Source organism: Ascaphus truei, chromosome 5 (assembly GCF_040206685.1).
Source record: "Ascaphus truei isolate aAscTru1 chromosome 5, aAscTru1.hap1, whole genome shotgun sequence".
Classification (NCBI taxonomy): Eukaryota; Metazoa; Chordata; class Amphibia; order Anura; family Ascaphidae; genus Ascaphus; species Ascaphus truei.
Window position 1 is genome coordinate 276,011,749 of NC_134487.1, and position 21,953 is coordinate 276,033,701.

Genomic DNA, 21,953 nt, shown 5'->3' on the forward strand with positions numbered 1-21,953 from the left:
AGAAGGAAAGCAACCTGCTTATGCTTATTTACTCTGGCGTTACAGTAAGGTCTGGATTTCTTTCTACCAATTGCATTATATAAAGCACCGATAGCAGGGCCAGACATGTAGATTCTCGCTCTTGCAGTGTAGCCAGACAGATTCCTCGTGGCTAGGGAATTCCACAGGAAACCGACCACGGCATTCCCATGGCCGCAGGGCAGCCGTGTTAGCCAACATTGAGCTGCTGCTGCAGTGGTCTACGCGTTTCAGATTTCCCAACAGCTGTGAGGAATGTTAACCTGGCTACATCTGTAACTCATGAGCCTTTGGCTTTGTTAGCAACTGCACAAGGACTGAGAGCTTGCAGACGAGTCAGCAGGTTGACGGACTGCTCCAAATGTTGTTACAGAATCACCAATTAACAGCAGTATGTAAAAAGGAGATGTATGTATGTATGTATGTATGTATGTATGTATATATATATATATATATATATATATATATATATATATATATATATATATATGTCAAGGAAAGTTAGCATTGCTTTAACCCATTGAGTGCCCCTTTACATAGCTGCCTGTCATGTGGTCGGGCACTCCATGGGCCCTGTGACGGGCTAGATACGGAATGATGGGCTTTAGCTCATTTTCTAAATGGAGATTAAGATTTGCAATTCTGTGGGGCAGGACTTGGCAGAGTTTTTGACTTTAAGGAAAGAGGAGAAAATCTTAGCGAAAGACACCGTATCGGATTCCATGGATCAATCTCAAATTGGCAGACTCATGGTTTTTTTTTCTATCACTTAAAGTGGATTAGTGGAGTCTCAAATCTCCCACCAAAATAAAACATAGGGAGAGTCGCCTGTGCTCAAAAAAGGCGCACACCTGGAGATATGCATATAACATTTAAAATGACTCACAACCCACCACTTCCTAAATGGATTTCCATAAGAACTATATTGAGTTGATATCTAAGGCACCTTGTGAGGAATGGTGTACTGGCGTGAGACCCCACATGATTAGAACCCACAACCTCTGCTACTCTGAACAACAGCTCTAGCAGTGTGAGCTAAACAGCTGCTGGGTAGCACCACTGTCACAGCATACTTTTGAGCTCCTCGCTTCTAACACCTGTAGCCCCCTCCCCCAAACCTACTTTACAAGCAGACCACTTGCACTTCCTGGTTACCATTGCCAGTTCAATGTTCCTTGTGCACACAAAAAAAGAACACACTTGATACCTGGGAGCTATGGCAATAGCTGGATTAGATAAAGCGTGAGCGGTAGAGCTCAAAAGTATACTGAGATAGTGGTGTATGCTTTTTGAGCACAGGATTTCAGAGTGCAGATTGGATTTTGGCAAAACCACTGCTGAATATCTGCGGAGTGGATACTGACTGGTTATTCCATCTCTAGGTAAACCCAGTACAAAAAAACCAGCAACATATTTATCAACGTTATCCCATTAAAAGCAAATTGACTCTGCCACAGTCCCTTGGCAGTGGCATTTTGCCAGTTGAGTTAGCGGTAAATACCCCACCCCCACCAAAAACTCAATATAAAAATGCTGTAATTTGTAGATTTTAGCTAATTAACTTGGCTTGATTATATATATATATATATATATATATATATATATATATATATATATATATATATATATATATATAAAATGAATAGACGATACCATTCTATTCATTTTTAATTATTAAAGCTCGGCTAACACAGTACTGATACACACACACACACACACACGTGTATGTCTTGGTTTGAGACAAGAGACACTCCTCAGGCAGATGAAACCAGTTGAAAACAGTGTAAGAAATGTCCATCATAAGGTGTAAACAGATTAGACTCCGAGGCAGCAGATGCTAAATGTCATTCAATCAAACTTTACTTTGCAGTCTTTGAGCTTCAACGACAAAATTCACATGTTCCTACCCTAAGAAGCCGGATATCTTACTCCTGAACAGAGGTGGAAAAGAAACAAATCTAATTAGGTGATGAAGCCAAGCAGTTCAACAAGGAGATTCATCATGTTACATTCCACGATGTATGTTATAAATCCATATCCTGAGGTTGATTCACGCGTCTATGTTTGGTGAGGATGCAGTGTTGAAATAGAACTATGGTTCCAATGGACGGCAATAAAGAACAACATGGGTTATCGTCTTATTCCACTGGTGCTAGTGGATACATCTAATTTGTATAAAGTTCCACCCTTTAATTTCCGGATGGAATCGGCATCCATAGAAAAGATTTTCCGCAAAGGGTTATTACATTATACACTATATGGCAGATGACAGCAGTACATTCCAGCAATCTACAGTAATCCCTTTATCTATGTGAGGGGACATGGATGGGAACAAGGTGCAGACGGTTTCTTACAACATGTTGGGAGCATCCTAGGATGGGCTCTGCAAAAACACAGATAGAATGTGCTGCAAGTGCCAAAGCCGCTCCTTGAAGGAAGTCAGAGAAAAGATCAACATCTGGTAGGTCGGATCCAGGGGCAAAACCGATAGGAGCCACCAGCACCAAGATGGACCATCTGGGGAGGACTAAACAAAAAGAGGAGAATGGTCAGCACTATTTATTCTAGTTTGACTACAAAGAACTAACATGGAACTTAACCGCAAAACTTGTGTAATGGAAAGAATAGTAGCAATAAGGAAAAATAGCAAAATGTAGTGCATACGTGTGAAGTTTCATTATGTCGATAGCCAAGGATGCCATAGTGTGGCGAGTGGTGGAATGTAGGGCAATTGGTATTCCGTGGTAGTGTCGTAGCTATATCTGGGAGGTGAGGTTCCCATGTGGTAGGTCAGGAAGAAAGAACTGTGTGTGCAGGGTCTAGAAGTCCATTCAAGGAATACATATGGTTCTGCAGAAGCAGGATGGAAATGGAAGTTCGATTCTGTGCATATAAGATTGTATATGCTGTAATGGCAGGAGATGGTACAAACATGATTGAGATGCAGTGGCAAAATGTCTATGAAGTACTGGAAAACATACCATGGTAGTCATGATAATGCCGTGCAGGATTGGGGTGCATAGGGTTTCGTTGGTGAAATAAGCATGCAGCTAGTATTCTGGTTTTACACATCTCGTCTTTTCTCCCAGGTCATTACACAACAGATATAAAGCATTGATGTATGATCTCCTATTTGGGGGAAGAGTCCCATCGGAGTCTTTAAGTATGCTATTTTGGTTTTGAAACATTTTCCAGTCATTTGCTTGCGAGCACCTGGCGGCTTCTAATGGTCAGAAGCATCAATCTCTCTTCCAAACCCGACAGTATCGCCAGCGCGAGACACCGCAGGGTGCCCACAGGGAGAGCTGCTCCACGATGCCCTACACTACGTTTACTAACTGCTGCCATTAACCCTTTCACTGATGGAAATAAATCAGAATAAATTATAATACAGAAAATGTGAATAAAAACCAGGTGGTTAAATATTGGGCCTCCCTGTGTTCTTAATACTGGATTCGAATGTATACTCCTACACCAAGTGCTTGTATTAGCCTCCTCTAACCCTTTCTTTTTATGTCCGAGTTACCCTCAGAGATTCATCATTCTAGGCTTTCAATTTCATTCTGAAAAAAGTTCAATACAAGGTCATATTCATCAGTGTTGACATGGATCTGTGCATGCTGGCTATTCAGTAAGTGTTTCATAATTGTAATGTATGCCTGTGGTGTATCAATTCTCTACCAGGACACTCATTGTCAGTCTCACCTCTGCTAGTCCTGAAAGACAACATTAAAAGCACACCGGGAAGAAGAAAAAAACAAAGAAGGATATGAGAATTAAAATAGATCATCTACAGGGCTTAGAGGGTAATGGGCTGAATCAGGACATTATACAAGAAATTGTCACAATAAATCTAATGATGCATCCCGCTTCACATCCGTATATGCTTAGGAAACATACTGTACACCCTTTTAGTTCACTGATCTTTCCACAAGCCCGGGACTACAATTAAATAGCTGCAATGATTCGCTTATTTCCCACCTGATGACAATGGAAGTGTTAAACATACAATTATAGCAACAACAAAAAGCACTTCGGCATAGAACTTTAACACTTCTGTTCATCCTAGGTGTCCTTAAATAAACCATTTGTAATAAATATTTATTCAGATTTAAAAAAAAAAAATATATATATATATATATATATATATATATAGATCTCTACTAGAGAGAATATTGATAAGACCAGAACAGAACGGAATTTAAGCATATATTAATATAAAACACACAGAGCAAGCCATGCGCTGGACCAACCAGTTATTTTATGATAAAGGAAACAAAGCAGACAGAATAATGGCTAAGAAACTCTGTAACAAAATAGCCAAAATAAATATATACTGTACACATTGAAGACATCCAACGACACCCTCACCTATAACCCAACTGATGAAGAGTTTATCAATTACAACGCCATCTAATCTAAAAACAACAAATAAGGGAACACACACACACACAGGAAACTGAAATCTCAGAATATCATTGTAACCTCCCAACACTTGTCCCCAAAGATAAAAGTATACTTGGAGCACCAAACAGAGAGAAAGAGGTCATAGATACCATCAAAATACTTAAGACAAAGTCACCAGTCCCAGACAGGTTCTCTAATCTCTACTTTAAGTACAGCACTATATTGTCCCCATACCAAACTATACAATAAATTCTGGAGGCAGCACAAATACCTAGTGAGATGCTCGAGGCCTCTATAATAGTAATTCCAAAGGAAGGGAAAGACCATACCCAGTGCCCAAGCTACACACCTATATTTTTTACACCGTGTGACAGGGTGAATAAACGTCACCAGCCCTATGGCCTGGCAGACTTATGTGTAGGTCTGCAGTGAGGAGGTTAACTTTCAGCTGAGTTGATTATTCTGATCCCAGCTGCCTCATTAAGGTGTTTTAAACCCCCCAGGCTGTACACACATGCAGGCTAGCTGGTCAAGAGATAGTACTGAAATGCTGAAGTAAGATTACTGCTATAAGGTCTGTCTTCAAAATACATGTTTGATGAACTGTCTGTGTCCTGTATGCTGAAAAGAAGCAGTTTTGTTTTTGTGTGCTATATTTTTTAAGGCTCAATAAATAAGCCTTATCAAGAAAACCCGCGTGTGGTTGCATGTACCCTGCAACACACCGGTAAAAAGATTTTTAATAAAATCCTAGCAGAACGCCTTAATAAATGTCTGGGCACACTAGTCCATCCAGACCAAGCAGGCTTTATACCAGAGTGACAAGCCTTGGACAACATCCGAAGGACCATTAATATAATCTACAATAGCAACAAAAATAAGAGGCCAACAGTGATTTTAGGTCTGGATGCTGAGAAGGCCATCGAACAGGTAGCCTGGCCCTTTATGTTCCAAACATTGGGAAGGATGGGCCTGGGCAAAAGGTTCATAAGGGGCATACAGGCACTCCACTATGTCCCCCCTCCTACTCGCCCTTTGCATTGAAGCATTAGTGTCCAGAATAAGACTAAATACCAAGATATCAGGTGTAGTTATCAAGGATAGCAAGCACAACATATCACTGTTCGCAGACATTACCTTGCCATCATTGACAAACTCAAATATCCCCCAGGAACTTTGTAACTCAATAGACTAATTCGGCAAGTTCTCCAATATCAAAATCAACCTCTCAAAGTCTGAGGCCTTGAGCCTGCATGTACCACAGGTTCGCCCCAGCTAGATGAGGGTCCGGGACCTATGGAAGGTTTGACATTAAGACCCAGGTATCGATGTAGAATCAACTTCTAAGCCTCCTTGTGTACCCATTTGCTGTAGAACTGTAGCCACTGCTATGTATTTCATACATATCTAGTGACACCCCCCACACCCCCAGACTTTTCCTTATTTCTGTATCCCCTCTCCAAAAATATAAAACTTTGAGTAAGAAAAAAAGAAGCTTTTTTAATACTTGTAATGTGTGTTGTTTGCCCATGTGTGTAATGCACTAGTTTTGGAATGTATCAGGGGGGAGTTCGTAGAAGTAATTGGCTCTAGAATTCCCCAACAGATGCTGCAAAAACAGGATTAATGTGCAGTCGCAAATCGGTGTATGTCTTGTGTGATCATTACTGTAATTGCAGTGTATGTGCGAGATGGGAATAAAGTACCGTGCCAGAACGTTGCGAGTCTAGCAGTAAGGAGCAATGGTAGAGAACTGGGGTGCAGCAGTTGTGAGGGGTCAATGCTAGAGTTACAGCTGCTAACAGTGAAACAAGTTTCAGTGGTAGGTCTGTGAGGATCATTTACTAAAGCCAGATCGGCGTTATATCGAACACTTCTCTATGTTCGATTCCCAAGAATTCACAGATCCACACTCCTATCCCCTAATTCTACTGACCTGTATATCGTCCTCTTTAGGAGGTGGGTGGCTGTGTTGCGTGAAGACGTGCCTGGGAAGTCGGCCTCTGTTCTGGGAGAAGCATTCCTCCAGCTGCTGATACGCCGCATCATGCAAGCGCTGCACCTCCTGCAGTTCCTCCCCTTCCAGCCTCTTGTCTGCCAGATACTCTACCTCCGCTGTGTGGTACCCATCCAGCTGCCCCCTCTGCACCACTCGGAAACGCCTCCTACCGACCGTCTCCACGAGTGAGCGCCCATCTGGCAGGTAATCCAAGCTCAAGATCTCCAACATGCAGCCATAATCTGCGAAACTGGTGCAGTCATTAGTAATAGTCAGGGGGGGGTGGAGAGGGAATGGTCGATAGTCATCAAGAAGGTATAATGACCGGTAAGTGTGAAGGGAAAATGGAGGGCAGAAGTCAATAAACCGAAGGGTTGGTGGCGAGTGACTCAACAGGCGAGAGTTGCCAGTGCCGAGTAGAAACTAGGGAGGTAACAGTGAAATGTGAATAGAGATAGATCAGTTATTGGGTCAAGGTTAGCGTTAGATATCAGAATAGAGTAGAGGGTCTAGTGAAATGCAAAGAGAGATGGAACAGAGATGGAGGTCTGCAGAAGAGAGATGTACAGTATCAGAATTAGGTAGAGGGGTCAGTGATATGAGGAGGTCAGAGACCATAGCAGAGAGAGGAAGGAGGGAGAAGCGATGGGGAGAGAAGAATTGAGGCGGTATTATTGATATTCTATTAGTGCTGATGCATTATGAATAAGAGCTCTATGATGAGTTTGACGTTAGCACTGTGGGGTGTTTGACGCTAGCAGTGACACGTGTGCATAAGCAAGCAGTGGGTAATTAGAAGGAAGCAGGTAAATCGCAAACAGTGGGCAGAACAGGGTGTTACCTTTTCCCGCTCTCGTATATGCACATGCCAAATCTCTTGGTTCCAGTCTCGTGGCAGCGGCGCATCATAAGTCGGTAACGCGGTTCGAAAACATGGAGCGGGCAGTGAATGCCAGGGAAGGCCACAGTGCAGACAAAGATTGGCACATTGCTGATCAGACTGCGGGACGACACAATGACATCCCAAGGTCACAACTCAACATAAAGATGAGAGAGGTAAGAGGTGCTATTGAAAGAAGACTTAGACCCTTGTTAGAATTTAGCCGTTAAAGGTTGTGTGCGTACATATTTGCATGTCGCTTCAATGCCAGTGGCACTTGTAATAGATTGCTGTGAAGCAGTCCAATGCAGAGTAAACCGCCATAATACTGGAAGGTCCTGAAAGACTGATATAATAGTTTTGTTTTTTTTTCTTCCCATTCATTGAAAAAAAAAAAAAAATTATATTATATATACATATATATAAAAAAAAGAAACAAATGCTAATTTTGGAACAATAGAAATAGAATACAATTATAGATAGACACGTCATTTGTAGAATAAAAATAGCAAAAATGACTTCACAAGCAAAAAAAAATAAAACACATTTTGTATGAGAAAAGAGCTCAGTTATCAAATATTTAATAAACAGATCAAATAATTGTGAAACAATTGTGTTTTCATTAATTGGGCATCATTTTGTATACGCTGAAGCAGCGGTTCGAGCCATTTTTTAGACAACGCGCATTTGCGGCAGAAAATAGGCTGAACTGTTTGCCTTTGTTAAATCAAGATCAAATATTTTTTTTCTATATACATATCAGTGTTCACAGAATGACAGTGCAGTATATACAGTATTTATAGTTACAGTACATGGATCTGTGATGTATAAAGTACAGGGATCAGAGTACTAGACATCAGAGTCAACATTAGGAGAAGAGATTTCCGGAAAAGCATATATGTTCATTACCTGAAGTCAGCAGAAAAGGCTGACAGTCTCAGCACATTAATTACGGTGGTGTTTGGAAGTGCGAGTCCTGCGAGTTTTTCATTCCACCTGCTAGGTCTCTGTCAGCATACAGTAAGAGTAATTGCAGTGGACCCCTCAATTAGTGAACTCTATTACACCGAGAGCGTTTGCGGTAATTGTCTTTTATCTACATTAATGTCTGTATATTTACATGAACACATGTTCCCTGGTGTGTGTTTTTTTTTCTCCAATAGGTAAAATAAGTATCTTTTCAGCATGCATTTCTTTTAATTGGTGCATATATTTATCAGGGGAAGTGAAAAGGGTTTGGATTGGCCTGCCGATTGGCTCACAAGCCCATGGATGCCATGGCCGCTGACAGGGGAGTGTCGCAGGCCTGGCGGAGATAGGGGCCCAGCCGGCTGACTTTCGGGACAGCCAACCCCTTTCCTCTGCCAGGGTCCCCTTTCTCCACCTTCCAGACATGTTTCGGCCACCGACTGCGTCCCCACTCAGCAACGGCAGGGGAAGTCAGGGGTGCATCCTACAGAGTCTCCGGTGGGTCCCAGATGCCGCAGTCGGACACTGGCAGTGGAAGGGATTGATTATTTCTGCAGTGTTTTGAAGCTCTACACTTATTTTTGTTACATGCAATTAAAACAAAAATTGCCTTGCTATGCACATTTTTCAATACTTTCTATACGCTGTATTAAAAAGAGTTCTTTAAAAAAAAAAAAAAAAAATGTATTTCCTTAAGCCTTTGATGCAGTTCTAAAACGGTGTCCTAAATGGAAACTATGGTTATAAGTACTGGCTACAAGGTTTGCGTTTAACTGCATTGTTTAGTAATAATTATCCTTTTTTTGTGCACATGGATGTTTGTCTTTAACTTCCTGAATATAGGATAGCACATAAGCATTACAAATATAAATCTCTGGAGTGCTACATCAGAATACAAAAAGTAAACAGTCACTGTACAGGGTTTTAAAGCAGCAAAACATGAACAATCCTAGGTTATTTTAGATAAATCAGTTCTGTAGTATTAGATAACATGGTCTGCATTGTGTAATATTTTTTTTTGCTCCCAATGCCATTTCTAATTATTTTTTGAATGCACTGATAATGCTTTGGTTGCTAGAGCAACCATTTGGAAAGTCATATCCACTTCCTCTTCTGAAACAGGCTCTCCGCACACTTCTTTTTGAGCTCTGCCCTTTGGCAGCAAAGTATCACAAACAGATCTGTTGTTGTGCTCCAAACAGCAGATTGTGTATTGCTCTGAAAGCTGTAACAATAATGGTGTTACACTTATGTGACATTAGATTAAGATCAGCTGCAGCACAGTGTTGGAAGGCAGCAATTATGTTAGGCACACAATATGTATTTGTACAGATTTATAACAGGAGCACCAAACTATTGCCAGCTTGGGTAAGAATGTAGAATTATATATTGTCACATGCCTTACATATAAATAATAAGAAAAAAGGGGAAAGTAATATTGTTGCTTTAAAGCTGCAGTTTTCTTCTTTTTATGTGTAACTCATGTGACAATGTATAATTCAAACTCATTTATTGAGCCAACACAACGTTTCGACCATGGTGGTCTTTCTCAAGTGACAGATGCCATTGTCACTTGAGAAAGACCACCATGGTCGAAACGTTGTGTTGGCTCAATAAATAAGTTTGGATATGCTAAATCCGTTGTGCCCTACTGTATGTTCCTTTGTTCATCTATCCAGGACTGATTGCAGGCTTTCGTGCAAACACTGGAGCACCGGTAACTGTATCATTATTTTTTCTACTTTGAGGTGTGCAGCATTTCTCTTAATTGTCTGGACAATGTATAATTCTACATTCTTACCTAAGCTGGCAATCGTTTTGTACTCCTGTTACAAATCAAAATCCTGATTGCGTGCCTAACATAATGGCTGCTTCAGTCAGTGTAACTCCATAGCTACAATCTATCCTTAAACTACTAAAGGTAACATTATCTATTGTTACAGTTTACAGCTCAAACTGCTGGGAACATTGAAAGACTTTCCTGTTTGTGATAATTTGTTGCCAAAGATCTTGCACTGCTTGTGAGGCAGGTGAAACCTGCTATAGAAATCAAAAGGATGCTCCAAAACTAATTAAATATTGTATTGTGTTGAATAAAAAAAAAAACAAAAAAAAAAGTCCCATGCATATCTGATTTAAAAAAAAACATAAGACTTCACATTTTTTCTGTTAAGACCTTGGATATACTGGGCGCGTGCGACGGAGGGCATGGCATCGCGCGCGCCTCTGCGATCTGTGGACTTCAGATCGCTCGTGACGGAGAGGCGTGGCAGACGCGTCCCCAGGCTGCTCCATCCTCATTGGCTGAACCACTCACGTGACCATCACGCGAAAACAAAAAAAAGTTTGTCGGCTCAAAATTCTGCTGCGCCGTCGCTCTAAATTGCGCACACTATGGCCACACTATGGACGCGGCCTTATAAGCATGTTATTGGAAGGCTGCATTAACATTATTACAGTATCGGAAATTGCACTTTTAATGAACCAATAATGTTAGAGTTCTTCATAGACATAATCTGCACATAGACTTCGCAGATCTTAGACATCCCTAGTTTGGTCCTGAAAGCTTTTGTTTGTCCAATAAAATGTATCGCAACACAAAGAGCTTTCAAAAGAACTAACTATTAATCCCACGGGCAGTACAAAGGACACGGGTTCATCACTTAAGATTGGAGGAAAGGAGATTTCACCAGCAACAAAGGAAAGGGTTCTTTACAGTAAGGGCAATTAAAATGGGGAATGCATTAACCATGGAGACTGTGATGGCAGATACAGTCAATATCTTCAAAAAACAGCTTGATCATCTTTTTAGAAAGGAAAGATATACAGGGATATACCAAATAAGTAAACATGGGAAGGATGTTGATCTAGGGAGAAACCTGATTGCCAATATTTGAAGTCAGGAAGGAATTTATTTTGCTCCTGAGACATCATTGGACAATTGGTCACTGGGGTTTTGTTTGCCTTCATCTGGATCAAAACACTGATAAGTATCGGTCATCTAAATTTAACGTAGGTTTGAACTCGATGGACATGTCTTTTTTCAGCCACATCCACTATGTAACGATGTACCGATTCGACATTTCTCTAGGACCAACATATCTACGAGAGCTTCCAAGACTACTCATTGGGGTCTATGCATTAAACGGAGAGAATGGCATATTGGTACAGAAAGACATCTCACCGGATTGATTTTGCAAACTCAAACTGTGCAAAAAACAGCATTTTTGGAAGCAATTTGAAGAGGACATTCTGAGATTTAATTTGACAATGAAAGTCTCTCCAAGAGAGGGGATGAGACCGTTAAATATTAGGGTGACCAGACATCCCGGTATTTTATCCGGGGTTTTCCCAGTTTTTGGGATTGTGGCCCAACGACTTTTTAAAAAGTGCGAAAACGTCCTGTTTTTTGGGGGCTTTGCCGTTGGCGCTTGCCAAACATCTCGCGCCGCTCACGAATGCATGGCTAGCAAGAGCTGATTCTGCGCATGCGCGATCGGCTCTTGCCAGCCGTGCATGTGCGAATGAGCCACGCGGATTGCGAATGTGCGGCTGGCAACAGCTAATTCAGCACATGCACAATTGATTCGTCAGCCATGCATGCGCAACGGGCGAGTAATGTTCGCGCCTATGCCTATAATCCCATTTTTTCACTGGGAAAAAAAATTAGGTTTTTTTGCAGCAATATTTCTGCATATACAGTACTGGACAATGGCTCATAATACGACGAGAACGCACAGTTTCTATCTCATGAGACTGCCTTCCATGTTTGCAATTTAATAAATTGGGGCATTTGAATCTTATTGCATCTTGTGGTCCCAAGAAAAACAGCTAGAAGCCGCATAGTGGGCTATTAATCTATGGTTTCTGGATTACCAGTGGTCCCCAAACGTTATGGAGTACATCCCTGTAACTCTATAAAATTAACTTCAAGCAGCTGTCTTTTGGTCAAAATGTTGATGTGTTGCAGTGACCCTGCGTAGGGTTTTTGGGATCATCAGTGGTCCTGGGACCTCAGTTTGGGAACAGTTGTCCTAAATGAATGCGCTATTTCTCTCCGGCAGAAACGTATCCTTCACTGTGACTTCTGCGGGTTTGAAGATCACTGCTATCCTTTTGCTGGCAGTGGCTCAATGCTACAGTACTTATACACCACTAGCTGTATGGGCGTGCATGGACATATCCCTTGGTATACTGACCTTGTTCTACATATTGAGCCATGTTTTACAGATAATTAACTCCTGTTTTCCCACTGGAGCCAGCAGAGCATTGCGGAAGGAGGAAGCGTTTCATGCGGAGATCTTTCTTTTCTAATAATTTTCGTTACATGTGTTTTCTTTAAGATATTTTAGCATGACAGATACATGGAGATTTATTCTAGGACGGTACAGGTATGTGTCCAAGATCACACACTACAATTGACCCTGGCAGGATTTAAGCCCTTGTGATTGTGTATTTTTGGATGTATATCTTTATTTATATCCTGCAGTTACATAGCTCTTTAAAATACTCGTCCCATAATATTATAACACCGGGAATAAGCGTTTCAGACATAAAACCATAGGAAAAGGAGTCTCTCGCCCGAAGAGTTTATAATCTAAGTGGTAAGTGGGGAAAACTTGGGGACAGAAGGAGGGTGTTCTGGGAAGGGCCAGGGGCAGTGCATATGAGATATGTGTCTTCAAGACCAAAAACAACAAGTGGTATATTTTTTTCAGTTCAAAAATGTCTGGATTGCAAAATAATAAGTACAAACTATTAATAGCAGGTAAGACCCTGCAACATTAGGCCAGTATACACACATCACAAATCCGCAATTCAAATGCCCGTGAAATGTCTCCCGTGCCTTGTAACTTACTTGGACAGCTCAGCTATCTCTGAGAGATGAACTTGTTTTCGGTCAGCCAACTCTGCAGGAAATACAGTGGACATGACTTCCTGCAGGAGGGCCGTGATTGGGTAATTGCCCTCCCTTAGGTACTGCAAGAGAGGGGCACAGCATCAGCCCATGCACTAAGTACCACGCCGACCAGATGCCATTTGGAACCAAAGTGGCAGGCTCGTGTTACCTCTCTCAGGCTTTGCTTGCAGAGTGGGCAGTAAGGCTGGTGGTCCATGCAGCGCTCCAGACATTCCCTGCAGAAGGTGTGACCGCAGGGTGTGGTGACCGGCTCCAGAAACATCCTGTCGCACATTAAAAGAGCCGGTAAGGATACAGAGACAAGGAGAGATACGCAAGACAGAATTGACAATAACAACCCTCAAGGGGTCTTACGACATAGCATAATTTAGTAGATTTTACAGAATGATTTACTTAAGTCTCCCAGCTGCAAAACTGGGCCAAAAACCAGTGTGAATGAATTGAACCAACTCAGTTTTGCCTGGAGACTTTAGTAAATAGACTCTGTGATCCTTTGTCTTTGATCCCAGCAGGACCTGGACTCCCCTTTCAGACAGAAGGGAGCACCTAAAGGCCACAAAGCATCTCCCAATTTTCATGAAAAAATATTTTTTTTAAAAGCAACTACTTATATTGAACGACATACACATCACTCCCATTAGTACAGGTTGGTTCTTTAAGATTTTGAGCATTACATCATGTCATCTTACAGGGAGAGGAACAGGTTTAATGTCCATTGATTATTTAATGGAGCTCATTACAATGCCACCATGTTCATAAAGAGCAAATCCATTATCTCTCTGGCACCTGTCAGATGGACTGATAGCGTTTATGGGACAAAGGTATTTCTTTCTGTGTCACCCTGTGGGGTGGGGTGGGGGACAGACTGGGTTGAGCCACACATTATTTTGTCTCAATGGGACAGTGGCGACTTTTATGTCTACAAACACAGTGCAGAAGGAAGAACAGACTTGATGGTCAAATTTGCTTTGTATTACGATGTCAGGTGAGAAACAGTCCTGTGGTGCTATAGGGGAAAACTACAGCATGTGGCACAATGTTAAAAATAACGGAGACCGGTGTTCCTCCAAAAAGTATATATTCTATACGTTTTTGGAATAGCTATGGATCCCGACTGCGTTTCTTGCAACAATGAAGCCTTTTCCTGCCTCTTGTTTCCAGGGAAACGTTCCAACCTTTCCAAATCCCACTGAATGCCTCTCTAAATAGACTGAAGAACTCTCCTGCTGCTTTGTACAGACTGCCTGTCACTAAAGAATACATCACTGCCCAGCGACTGCAGTCTACTGCTCCATTAACACTTTCACTACCACAGAGATCATCAGGCTATTGCTTTACTCCCACAGAAACCAGCATATTTTTGGTACCCTCACCCTTGACCGTCAGGGCACTGCAGACTATTGCTCCATTTATACCCTTATGGCCCAAGGAACATTCAGACTGTGGGGTCTGTGGATCAAGGCAAAAGTGGTGTAATTCTAGGACAGAGCAACTACACTAGAGGTATATATATATATATATATATATATATATATATATATATATATATATATATATATATATATTATTTATAGTTATAATAGTTATATAGTTATTTATATATATATATTACTTTTGCCTTGCTGCAGACAAAAATATTCCTCTTAACATCCTTCAGCACCCCTCAAATAAAGTTTACAAATTATATATGTGTGTGTTTTCCAAAGATGATAGATCACCTAAAATTAACATGCAAATGATTGCTCTATTAAAAAATAACACATTTATATACCACAATAATTGTGATCACTACAACTTGAAAATGCCAGGCTGGAGAATGGCAGACAGGATGCCACACATCCAAATTGTTCTCCAATGGGGCATTTTTAAAGCAGCAGTTCCCCCTAGTCATCGTTCCCCCCCCTCCCCCCCCCCCCTCCTCCTCTCCCAGGGTGTCCCCTGAAACTGAACTACACTATTCCTAGCTCCGGGGACCCTGTAGTTCAATACCAATGTACTTTTGTATTTGCTGCAGCCAATCAATATGGCCACCACCAAGTCAGCCTCACTCGTGTGGACCTATGGGAAGTGGAGATGTCATCAGGGCATGACATTGTGGCTTCATATTGGATGACCCCAGTAGACATCTTCATTTTTATTCCAGCTCAAATGCAAATACAACTTTAATTTTCTGTGAACCAGCAAATCAGTAGAGCTCGAAATAGCTCAGAGGAACCCACCCATGTTCAGATGATGATATGCAAATCAAACTTTGGAGGGGGGGTGGGGACTTCTGCTTTAATTGAGGTGCGAAGTGTCAATGAACAGCACCAGCTGATATCTTTTCAAGAACCAGTTGGAAACAATACATTATCAGCTGCAAGCGTCCTAACTTTCCTAGAACTGACTAGGACAGATGGCTGTCCACCTATCTGGATCTTTTTGTTATGTTTGATTAATGTTGCACTATACTGTTGTGGGCAAGCATCCACATGCAGACTAGAAGCTGCCAACAAATGAGTTAATAATAGATAGGGTAGACAGTGCATTATATGCAATTTGTATAATCTATATAAAAATACCACATACAAATGAGTACAGTGTTCCTCTTCACTTAACCATTTTAACATGGACCCCTATAAAACGTATGCCTGCCGTATTACACAGCGTTTCAGCACAGCCTGGGTTTAAGAAGTGCAGACCTGTCCGAGACATGCAAATGCACCACGAGTGGTATTTGTATTTGCTGTACATATGGTGGAGGGTTTGTCACTTTATTTATTTTTTTAACCCACCATAATTCTTTTAATGTCTGGTTATAATCTACATGTCATTAAGGTATTTGTTTGTAGATGCCGATTGTGATTTGTGAATCCAAACTGGGTGTAACACATGAATTCTTCATATGTGATTTGTGTTCCCTTGGATTATAGGTGCAAGGGGCAGACAGAGACTGGAGACCAGTACTCATCATTAGGCAGCGATCAGCAGGACCCACCTGATGCACAGGGAGCACTCGACGTCAGAAAAGCTCAGCAGGTCTTGCAGAGATGGACTGGTCAGGCTACATGACTTTGGGTTCTCCTCTTCCACCGGTGTGTCTGTCAAAGACAATAACAGTTCCCATATACCATATCCTATTTCACTCATTTACTGCATTATTCATTATTTCAGAGACGTGGCCAAGTAGGTAGACACACATGTTTTAAGCACTGGACGCTCCAAGAAGCGCAGCTGTTGGCATCACGTGTCCTTTAGGATAAAGATTTTCAATTGCCTAAATCTGCTACCCTTGTTAAATCTAGGCTGTCAGAAGGCCATGGTAGATGGTCTTCAATAGAGCCACTTCCCAGACAACTTATCCGAGTCAGGGAAAGTCTGGGCTCTAGCATAAAGTCAGCATAAAGAAGAGAAGTGCAGCGGAAGAGGAGACCCGAGCCAGAGAGGAAAGGTAAGGAAAGACAGAAGCACTGTGTACTTGTAATCGACAAGGCTTTACAGGCCAACATCTCAAAGTGCATTGTAGTCACCTATTCATGTACACCTGCAGAGATGTTACAAAGCCATTAACGGACAGTCATCTCTTGGGCCACTCCGAAAAGGTCAGTGAAAGCCAAAAAGGTAATACAGTAAAAGAAAGAATAAGAGGAAGGAATGTGGTAGAGTGGAAGTAAGTGTTCAAGTTGTACAGAGAAGGAAAACAGAGAAACAAATATAAGGTGCAGTAGTTGTTTTAAATAAAGTGAAGGATGGGACGCTTTGATCAGCTATGGAGGAAAGCAAGGAAGGAAGGAAATACCAATGAATAGAATACAATAGAAATTCTAGTGTTTTTTAGATGGTACTTAGATCCCAAGAGATCAAGTGTAATCTACTCGGGGACCTTACACCTGTGCTGGAGAAACTGCGGCCAGGTTGGGGACCTTGTCCATATCTGGTGGTACGGTTTTAGGGTCCAAAGATTTTGGAAGATGGTAAAAAAAAAAAAAAAAAAAAAAAAAAAAAAGTGGATGGTACAACCAGTGGAAATAACTATCCATGGGATCCACTAATATTATTACTGGCCAAACCAGAAACGAGAATACAAGCCACTCCAATAATAATATCTCACAAATACTGATGGCGGCGAGACGTACAATCTCAGCTGCCTGGAAAAATCAAATGACCCCATCAAGAAGTGTAGATGAAATACTGGGGATGGAGAGACTCCCAGCCTTCTTGAAACACAGTGTACGAGCATTCCATAAGGTTTGGGACCCTTGCATCAATAGTTAACACCCACCAAGGAAGAGGCTCATATGGTAAGGGAGTCAATTAATAGAATTTTTGGAGAAGTGTGTATCTGCATTCCCATATAAGTTGTTATTTGTGAATTTATCTAAACCTGCAATTGTACCGGTATATGGTAGCTACAGTATGTAACATACCTACTCGGCATGTTAACAATGTGACAATGTAAATTGTTGGCAAATCTCCCCCGCGCCCACCCCCTAAAACCGATACCACCCCTTACCTCTGTATCATTATCCTCCCCCACTTTTTTCCTTTTTGAACCTCAATAAAATATTTGTGTAAAAAAAATAAAAAAAATGGCTGACACTATGTTCACTATGTTCCTGTATCTTTATGTTCATTCATTTGGAAGAGTTAAACTTAGAGAGTTTTATTGCAAGAAGGGTCTGCTGAATCCTTTGACCTCCTCACCCTGTCCCTCTACCTGGGAATCATTGATGTAGCTGGAGAGTTGCTGCAGCACTAAGGATCTGATGAGTATATTTACTACACAGTTTGTCAGTGTAATATTCTACTATTGAAAAACATTTGATTAGAAGGGACTGTATTTCAATATTAGCGTTTTTGCACTTCTTTCTATTTATTTTTGCATACATTTATTTATGTGGAGTCAAAATATACGCAAAAATAGTATAGTATATATTGTTATAGTCGCAGAAGTGCACTCTGTAGATAAATGTGTCTAAAATAGCCCTAGGAAACAATGTTGCCTTCTTTGTGAATGTCAGGATTTCACTACATTTTCATGATGTACAAATGACCAATATATGTCATATTTGCACATTTCTAGTTACCAAGGAATTTAATGGGAATTGAGCGAAGGGATGTTCCCAGGAGAGATGCAGAGACTGATTTCAAAACTTGATTCTAGCAGGACAATGTTGGCTACGTGGCTAAGGTGTTAGAGATGTAGAGCAACAGAAGAAGAAAAAAGTGAAATCCCAGCAATGTTGCTGATGAAGAAACAACAAGATGCAGCAAGAACATGGAGGCAAGAGGTAAAATGCATGTCTAATGCCTAAATACCGTTCTTGGGAGTGTGGATGGATAGTCGTCGTCTTAAGCATCATAGAAAATGGTTCAGTAGGGCTTGGCTTGGTTGGAAGAACGAGAAGCACTCTACTGAACGTCAGGTGTAAGGTTGGGTAAGTAAATCTACCTGCCTAGGTTTGACATTAACGCCCTTGGCTTCAAATAAGATCATTAGTGATAGAGAGACACAGCCCTAACATATACTCACAGTCAAATCAAGAGAGGAAGGAGAAGTTAGCAGAGGACACAATGAAAGAACAGCGAGAAAGGTAAGAAGAATACCAAGGGAGTGCATATAATGTGAAGGAGAGGTTTGATCTGCAGTATCAAAGGCAGCACAGAGGTTAAGCTAATTATTATATTACATATACCTTATTTTAGTCACATCCAAGAAAGGTTACAAATATAAATACAAAAAATTTACATACTTATCTCTTATACCGTAAATGTGCATTATTCTCCATATTAATAATATAATGGAAGGGGCATTTCCTATGAAGCAGGGGTGCACAAACTAGGGGACACGCCCGCTAGATTTCTGGGAGGGGCGCAGCAGTTATAGAGGTCTCGTGCTCTCCCCCCAGGCATTTAAATTAAACGCCGGGGGACCGTGCAAGGCCTCTACAACACACTTACCTTCCCATCTAGCGACGCGTCGTCATGGTAACCCGACGTCAAGTTACCATGGCAACATGACGCCGGGGCCGAGCAGGGGGTGGGGTGTCACGCGCGAGGCGCCAAGGAGAGCAGGCAGGGGTGCTCACGGGGAAAGGTTTACAGCTAATTGAGGTCTTCAGTGGCAGGTGCAGAAAAAATATTTGATACATTTATAAAATAATAAAAAATATATTAAATAGAAATAGCTGTGTTAGTCCAGTTGCGATACTGCTGAACTTCAGCATTAAGTGATAATTTTGGTATTTGGACCAACAATTGAAATTATAGGACAAGCGTTCGAGCCCTAATCTCTGACATGTCAAACAATAGCAAGAAATACACACACACACACACACACACACACACACACACACACAACCACACCACTAGGGGTGTGTGTATCTACTAACCTTTTAGCTTTAAATGCTTACTTAATCTCTCTTGGTCTGGTGGGTTTGGCTCTTCCGGCTCTTTACGCTTCTTTTGCTCTTGGCTTGAGGGGAGTAACTCCTTTGATACATCCTTCACATCGGGAGGCGGCAGTATGAGTGGAGTCTCCTTCTCATCAGCATCAGTGTCAGGCTGTGTGAATATAGAATATTAAAAGAAATAGCCACTTGTAAAAAAAAAAATAAACAAAATCAACACTGCTTGCAGTATAACTTACCGCTGGGTCTCATCTTACTGTTACATATAGAAATACATAGATATATACCGACGTAATATTGTAGTGCATATAGAGACGGACGTGGATCACAGGTATGTGGAGACCCGAGGCTAGAAGAAGCACTATTAGCTTGTTGGAGACTAGCGGTTGCGCAGAGCACGCCAAATTGAAATCACTGGCTCTCAATACATTGGGCACACTGGGACAAGGGTTCGAGACGACTGGAGAGGGACACGATCCATGAGACAAGACAGAACTGGGCAACCCATGGTGGTTTGGTAACCCCTTCATCTGGAGACACTTCCATTGATGAGCCTATTTGACATCTATCTTTGTGAGTGTATTCTGATTTACGGATTTTATACTGCACTACGGGAGCTACAATTTTCTTTTGGTCAGAGCATAATGAGCAAGAGCCTCAGATCGTGAGTGTAATGTAACAAGTTGTACCATCCGCTTGCTGTATGTTCACACATTACAAAGTCAGTTGATGTCAGGAGAAATACAACCAGCGTGCAGATCTGCCCCGGGTCACCTGTGATTGCAGCACATTAATCCCTCCCAGGCACACATATAGGTCTATTTATTAAAGTCTCCCGGTTGAAAAACTGGGGTGCAAGAATAGCACCACACTTATCAAAAGGAGAAACCCCAACTGCTTTAATGGGATTTCCTCTCTTTGTTTTGTCCTATTGATGTCCCTATTTTGCAGCTCTTAAGACTTTGATGAATAGACCCCATAATGGTTTTAACTGAAAATCCTGGTGCAATTTTGAATCCGTTTTGTTAAGTCAGCTGCAAAACTTTGATACATGGAGGATGGGGGTGTGGGGGGGGGAGATATTTACTATAGTTTCCTGGCTGCAAAACTGGGACAAAACCAGCGCAGAAGGATTGCATCAGATTGATCAGAGGGCAATACCGGGGCACAAAAAAAGTTATTATATTTTATAATAGAAAAATATCTGGTGCGGGTTGACCTGGTTTGCAACAGTTTTGTAGCAGAAAAACTTGGATATATAGTTCCCTTTCCATTGCTTTTAACAGGCATCTATTCTTTTTTTTAAATCCGATGCTGTTTTTTGTACCCATTTGAAAGTGCGTAAAAATATAAGGGTTATTGATCTCTGTTGTGATTGACAGCACAATCACTACATGATATCCGCTGCTGGGCTCCAAAGAATAATTCAAAATGTATGTACAGTATTACAAGATGAAGCAAAGCATTATGAGGGGGAGGGGGGGGGGTGTCCAAAGTTGCCAAGCTGCAAAATGGAGGTCAAAACTACAGAAATAAAAACTGGCACTCCATTTACCAAAGAAAAGATGGTGCCGTTTTCCTGCGGGTTTGCAGACTTTTCTACATACCAGGTATTGATCATAGTTACCATGCAAATTTATCACACGATGGAGCTCTTTCATTGGCAGCAGGGCACTGCAAACCAATGCTTTGATAACCCCTTTCCTGCCAGAGGGGCTAACGACTATACAACAAAGTGAATGAGAGTTATGGGTCCGAAGTCCTTCTGGGTTTTTGACCAAAAGGTGCTGCTCCCTCCAATATGACTGGTGTCGAAGGCGAGTTCCGTGTGATGCCCTTTAAAGCAGAAGATTATCAGCCTTATTTTTATTTTATTTTTTTTGCCACTGCTGTATTTTAATTAACATGATTATTGTAAAAAGGCCCAAAGCCTGCAGTAGTGTCCACTTATTATCCCTTTCCCCACTCCAGCTGTGCTCCATGCAGACATCCAAGGATCTCATGATTTAAAAAGAACAAAATGGTATCTTAAGCTTCTCCGATAAGGCCAGGTCCCCAGTGGCCGCTGCTGCGCAGGCTACGACGTGCGCTCCACACACCGGAACACAGCCCTCTATGGGGCAGGCCCCAGTGGACTGCCTTGGCCAAGATTCTCGTCTTTCGGTGCGGCGGCTGAGCATTGGCCATGTCACGGCAGCGGTTCAGCCAATGAGGGCGGATCAGCCGTGTGACATCATGGCCGCTCCCCTGCCACGCCCCCCTCTTCCCCTTCAGATCTCCAGTGCAGACCACAGGTTGCGGATGAAACGGGTGCTCCGGCGCGCGTGCAGCTGTGACCACTGGGGCCGTAGCCTAAAGCTCTTTGATGTC

General features: G+C 41.8%; 1 protein-coding gene across 3 annotated transcripts in view; it reads right to left on the minus strand.

The window, feature by feature from the left end:
* Positions 1-451: 451 nt before the first annotated feature.
* Positions 452-21,953, minus strand: part of LOC142495967 (LON peptidase N-terminal domain and RING finger protein 1-like) — a 37,351-nt gene continuing 15,849 nt past the window's right edge. For 2 of the 3 annotated variants that reach the window (XM_075602147.1, XM_075602145.1), the window contains exons 5-11: positions 19,566-19,737; positions 16,172-16,274; positions 13,343-13,457; positions 13,132-13,253; positions 7,266-7,424; positions 6,362-6,674; positions 452-2,545 (exon numbers count right to left, since the gene is read on the minus strand). In XM_075602147.1, the coding sequence (XP_075458262.1) occupies positions 2,390-2,545; positions 6,362-6,674; positions 7,266-7,424; positions 13,132-13,253; positions 13,343-13,457; positions 16,172-16,274; positions 19,566-19,737 (1,140 nt within the window). In that variant the 3' untranslated portion in view covers positions 452-2,389. The remainder of the gene's footprint in view (positions 2,546-6,361; positions 6,675-7,265; positions 7,425-13,131; positions 13,254-13,342; positions 13,458-16,171; positions 16,275-19,565; positions 19,738-21,953) is intronic. The other variant, XM_075602146.1, reaches the window with a different exon arrangement.